Genomic DNA, 6,534 nt, shown 5'->3' on the forward strand with positions numbered 1-6,534 from the left:
GTGGTCAAAAAGACCTTCAGGAAGAAAATTAGCATAGTATTTAGAGAACTGGACAGACCATTCATGGTTAATAAACATACGGTCTAGTCTACTGTACACCCTTGTTTCCGGGGCCTGTTTGTTATTCCATGTGTAGAAAGCTCCAGTAGAGGGCATATCACACAAATTGCAATCCTCAATGCACTGTTGGAAAGGCTCTGCTTCAGAATGAGAGACATGCCCTCCTAATCTCTCATGTGACTGTGTCACACAGTTAAAGTCTCCCCCAATTGACCAGGGCCCACAGACCTGCATAGTAATCCTTCTAAGACTAGTCCATAGCTCCTCTCTCTCTTTATCTCCATTGAAAGCATAAACTAGAGTATGATGAAATTTTTGATGAGTGGACTTATCAGTGACCAAGAAATGCAAAAACTGGGCATTGTACTCTAAGGTTAAGATATCCACCATTGTGGGGTTCCACAAAAGCCAAATTCTGCCCCCCTTATGGTAACCTGAATTGGTGGTCACACACCAATCCTTAAAGACATTATTAACGGTTTTATTGAGTTTCTGAGATTGTATTTTTGTTTCAAGAAGACCAAAAAAACCAACGTTATTCGAATGAAGAAATCTATTAACAAATTGTTGCTTCCCCTCCCTATTCATCCCCCTCACATTCCAGAATCCAAATTTAATCATGGGGTAAGGTTGATAGGAGCAATACCATTTATATCTACTCCTGCTCTAGGAGAACTGGTTCCACTCAATACCTCCTTGTTAGTAGGAGATATTTGTTGGTCAAAGTTATCCAGTAGCTGTCTTGTAACCCTCAATGGTCTAACGGGAGACCTTGATCCCCCTTCCAGATTTAGAATCCTTGCTTCAGGTGTGTTTACATTATCAGGAAGCTGTATGTTTTGATCTAATCCTTGTATCCTTGCTTCAGGTGTTTTTTCATTATTAAGAGGCTGTATGTGTTGGTCTAATCCTTGCTCTGGTATCTGAACAGTGGACTGACCAGGTAACAAAGTGGCACCGGCTGGTTGAACAGGATCTTTCTTCTTTTGGGCTGGTCTCCATACATGCTGAGGGGCCTTCCTTGGTTGCACAGGTTTGCCCTTCTTGCAGTTTTCCTTCTCATGTCCAAGTAGCTTACATTTAGTACACATACTGGGTTTCCATTCATATTCAACATCCAATCTCAAAACAGACTGTTTCTCATTCAAGAATTGAATAGATGATGGAAATTTCTGGCCTAGCTTCAACTCAACCATAACCCGAGCAAAACCCAATCTAGTTTTTTGCTCTGTGGCCTCATCACTTTTCACATATTGACCCACTAGATTAGCAATTTTACTTAAGCTTTTACCCCAATATTTTAGTGGTAGTTTGTGAATTCGAACCCAGGCAGGCACACTCTTAATTTCCCCCTTTGTTAACTCCACCTCTGGTGTCCATGGGCGAATTATCATAGGTTTGTTATGAAATAAAAAGTGACCACTGTGTAAGACTGCTTGTTTCATTTCCTCAGTTTGAAAACGAACTAAGAAGATTCCATTTGGCATAAAAGAAATTTTAGTGATTGTGTGCTTACTCCACAATTTTTTCAGGAAACTCTCCAAGGCTTGCCAAGGAGGATTGGCCCCCAAGATGAAGCCATAAATTGCAGTCTGCCAGTATTGTATTTCATCTTGAACATCCTCATCAGTCAGTTGAAGCATCTCAGAATCCTCAACCACCTGCAAGATTCTTTTCCCATGTCTCTGGAACCACTCTCCATCTTCTTGGCCTACTTCCTCCTTTGTTTCATCTGGCTCCCCCACTGCCTCCATAGCAGACTCAAGTTCACTGTCTAGCAGTATAGGGATACCTGTAATCTCATGGATGCTTTTTTGTTTCTGTCCCTCATCTACATCAGGCCCCTGTATTTTTTTAACTTTTTCAGAACGAATGGCTCTGGATGTGGTAGCTTGTGATGAAATCTTGTGAGTACCGGATTTCTTACTTGATTCAATAGCCATATTGATGAATTCAGATCTGGGATGAAGCCTGAATGAATTGAAAAGAATGAAAAAAGTGCTTTTCAGTGCAGTTTTTAGCTGGCGGCTTTCAGCACGTAGCTTTCCTCTTTTCTCACTTTGTTAAAAAAAATGTAAGCGGATAGTCTTAAGTACACTTATATGTGTAATTTGTTACAAATGAAATTTAAGAAATTGATTTACACATCATAAGAAGCTACGAGGGTAATTGAATACTCTCCATTTTCTCGCAATGCTAAAGATTATCCAATGACTATCAAACACTCCAAACTTTATACCGAAAATAAAGAGAAAAGACGATAAAAGAAAAGATTTAAGTTTAACTTAAGGGAAATTCCAACTTGTACCCTTCTGCTATGGGTTAATCCCACTTGTACCCCTATTTTTCATGAAAGCCCATTTATACCCTTCAATTTACTAGTTATTCTCACGTATACCCTTCAAGTATAGACTAGTCTCCCTTGTACCCTTACTTTTAAGGAAAGTCCACACTCCAACATCATAATACTATGCACCGACAACTAAAACGTTAAGTAAATTCTCGCTTGTCATTATGAAGTGGGGAAGAAGTGTTAAGTATCCTTATGTACGATGTTAAGGGCAATGTAAACAATATGATACTTTAATTGAAATATTTGTTTTCTATTCAACAAACATCGTTTTTTCCTCCAAATTCATTTTTATATGCCTCAACTTCATCTTCAACGTTCATCTTTTACCACACTTCATCCTCAATATTCATTATTTACTATACTTAAGAGATATATGTGAGAATAACTATTTTCTAAAAAATAAGGTACAAATGGGAAGTCCCTTAAAACCCGAAACTAGAACGAGTGAATGACTGACTCATCAAATCAAATTAATTTTCCAACTGGAATCCAATTGCCCAGAACAATTAACTTTACCAATTTGGAAAAACCCTAGGATTTCATTTGAAAAATCCCTCTTTTCTCATTCCGGCCGCATCACTCATCAGTTGGGGAAAATGAAGAAGATGAAGATGAGGAAAACATCTTCAAATCTACGACATTCTTGTCAATACATACCATCAGAAGTATTGACCCAAATTCTCGCACAATTGCCGGCGAAAACCCTATTAAGATTTAGGTGCGTATGTAAATCTTGGTGCTCAATTATCGATAATCCCGATTTTGTTTCAATGCATCTTCACATTTTCAACAATAACAAGAACAAAAACAACTTTAATTCGAGTGAATTATTAGCCATCGAGAGTTCCGGAGGGTGGGAAGAAAGCGGATGCTTGCTAACACTTCGTAAAGCCGACACTCTCCGAAAAATTAGTAACATTTTCGAGAGTTCTGAAAGATACTTAATTCATGGAAGTTGTAATTCCTTGCTTTTAATAGGCCTCTCTCGGATATCCATGTATGTTGGGATGAGAATATGTAATCCTAGTATTAGAAAATCGTTGCTAATTCCCCCTTGCCCTCTTATTTCTTCTCAAATGTATAAGATTGATTTTGTAATTGGATTTGCGCCACGCTCTAAGGATTATAAAGTCGTTGCTATATCATTTACGCCTATTGAAGGTGTAAAGATTCCAGATATAGAGATGTGTGTTGCTGTTTATACACTTAGTGATCAACAATGGTGCATCAAAAATGATGGGTTGAATATGGACTTTACGACATTTGCGCGTGTCTTTAGTTGTTGTTCACTATCAAATGCTTATTATTCAGAAGGGGCTGCTCATTGGCTTGGAAGGGACCCATATGGGGATTGTCATCATATGGGTGGTATGAATAAACCAACTCATCTTGTTTCCTTCCACTTTGATACGGAAAATTTCACCTTTTTGGAACTGCCACGGGCAATGGGTGAAATAGCTACTTCAAGGTGTTTGTTTCTTCTTGGGGAATCACTAGCGGTTATCTTCCTGTCTTTTTCATGTTTTAGAAAATGGGTGTTTAAACTGGAAAGCGGAAAGAGGGAATGGACCCAGTTAGAGTTGGCATAAAGGGCCGTGGGCCGGTGGGCGGCACGGCCAGGCACGGCCCACAGCACGGCACGGCACGGCCTGACGAGAAAATCGAGGAAGCACGGGCACGGCACGAATGGGCTTTGGACGGGCTCCGACGCGATTTTCATCAAAAATCCGTGCCTAGGCACGGCACGGCCCAGGCACGGTGGAGCACGACAGGCTTGGCACGGCCCGGCACGAAGAAGGGCCCGTTTATTATTATTTATTAAATAAAAAGTACGGTAACATTTAACAAAATATATATTTAAGCCATTAATCATCATTTATTAAACTAAAAGTACACTAATATTTAATAAAATATATATTTAAACCATTAATCATCATTTATTAAACAAAAAGTACTAAAAATATATCAATTATATAACGTTTTTTTTTAAATAAAAAAAATATTAAAGCACATGGGTCAGCCCACAGACAAGGCACGAAAAGCCCATGGGCCAGGCACGGCCCGAGCACGAAAATGGCCGTGCCTTGAGCGGGCCGCGGCGTAGGTTTGGATCAGTGGGCCTGACACGGCACGGCCCGAGTAGCCCGATATACGTGCCTGGGCCGGGCCAATTTTTGGGGAAGGCACGATGGGCCGGCACGCGGGCCGGCCCAGCACGGCCCATTGCCTACTCTAGACCCAGTGTAGGGATGGCAATGGGTGGGATATGGATGGGGTGGAGTCATATCCATATCCATTTAATTTATTGTCATCCATATCCCACCCTCATCCATTTAATATTTTTTCATCCATCCATATCCACCGGGTGAAGCGGGTGGAGCGGGTACCCGTTGGATATTTTCACAACTTATAAAATTTAAAGATAATATATCGTAAAAAAATTGTGGCGATAAATTTAAAAGGCATACATAATTCAAGTAACAATATGTGTTAGCAAATAGCAACCCAGGACATATCCAACAATAACAAAGTGTCTTTACAAAGCAAGCAAGTGACCATACAAATACGCCCCGCCAACTACAAAGAAACCACCAACGCATTATATTATTGATTAAACTAACAAAAGTAAGTTACTTTGATTAGTGAAAATAACAATATCCACATAAACACAAGTTTTATTTTTCCTAAATAACAACATGATATTAAAATTAAATAAAATTTCTGATAAAAAAATATACTTTTGAAGGGAAATCATTAATGACCTAAATAATTATTAACTTAATAAAAAATTAATTATAAATATGAATTTCGGATATCCACAGGGTGGTTAAGCGGGTGAGAGACGATAATCCATATCCCACCCTAAATTCACCCATATCCATATCCTACCCTAAATTCAAAAAAAAATTCGTCATCCATATCCCACCCATTTAATTTCGGGTGGATGGATATCCACAGGGTAAGGGTGGGACTGCCATCCCTAACCCAGTGGTTTTCAGGTTGTTCGAGTGCTCATGTTTCTAATTTGCTCTACTATATTAATTCTGCGACAAGGGTATTATACTATGAGGGTGATGGTGGCTATCTTGTTACTGAGAAGAACTCATGTAACATTGCTACTAACCAGGTGCGGTTGCTTGGAAACTCCATGAGCCATCGTGTGGATTTGGTAGAGTATTCTGAGAGTTTGTTGTTGTGCAATGGATACGGAGCTGAGGATATGACATCTTTCTCATTTGTCTTGCATAAATAATCAAAACGCAACTGTAAAGTAAGTCTCATGGGGTGATTGTGGGAAAAGCTTGTGCGTTTTTGCTGGCGCTACCTTTGTTAAACCAGTGTAAGGGTGGATGCTTAGCTTAAAGTATGGTGATGGATGCTTAGCTTAATATTTCAGTAAAAAAATTAGTTTGATTGCAACTGAACTATCATTGACATTGAAAATTGCAGAACATAAGTGAGACATCAGTCTACTTTCAGTTATTTTGTCTACTTTCTGAATTTATCATTGGAAGCGGAAAGACTCGTAAAACAATGCATGTGTCATTTTGTAGCTCCTCGGCTTCAATGTTCAACATCTTGTAGCGGTTGATCTTGTTTGGCCGGAGTTTGTAATACATCTCATCCATTGGCTAATACTAGTATGTTTCTGTCTGTCCCTCCTTGGAATTTTTTTGACAATCTTCAGTCATATTATTCCATATACTACAAGACCATTTCATTACGCCGTGTAACAGCTGCAGCATCTTCGTTTTCTCTTCTACGTTTTACACTTCGAATCACTAAAAATCTCAAATCTTGTATACAAACTATAACCCGACTCGAGACCTATATAACCGTCTGACACACCCGCCTTGCTTGTGAGGTTTACATATAAGATTGTTCATGGATCCGGGGAAAAATCCGGAGACTGAACTACCCAACAGTCCAGCACCCAAACCCAAAGACCGAATCGTATAGGAGGAAACTCAGATTGAGAATCCATTAGGTCCATATGTTTTCGGGTTTAGACCAGGCAAAATAAGATAGTAGGCTTGGCAAACGAGGTAACCGGGTCGAATTTGCAAGAGTTTGGGACTTCGGATCAGGTCGAACTGGATTATTTTCGATTCGGGTCATTT

At 39.5% G+C, this 6,534-nt stretch overlaps 1 protein-coding gene across 1 annotated transcript; it reads left to right on the top strand.

Moving 5' to 3' along the window:
* The first annotated feature begins 3,009 nt into the window (after positions 1 to 3,009).
* Positions 3,010 to 4,002, top strand: LOC141649430 (F-box protein At1g30790-like). The gene has a single exon (XM_074458122.1). The coding sequence runs from the start codon at positions 3,010 to 3,012 to the stop codon at positions 4,000 to 4,002; it is 993 nt and encodes a 330-aa protein (XP_074314223.1).
* The last annotated feature ends 2,532 nt before the right edge of the window (positions 4,003 to 6,534 follow it).

The sequence above is a fragment of the Silene latifolia genome, chromosome 1, assembly GCF_048544455.1.
Source record: "Silene latifolia isolate original U9 population chromosome 1, ASM4854445v1, whole genome shotgun sequence".
In the NCBI taxonomy this organism is placed as follows: Eukaryota; Viridiplantae; Streptophyta; class Magnoliopsida; order Caryophyllales; family Caryophyllaceae; genus Silene; species Silene latifolia.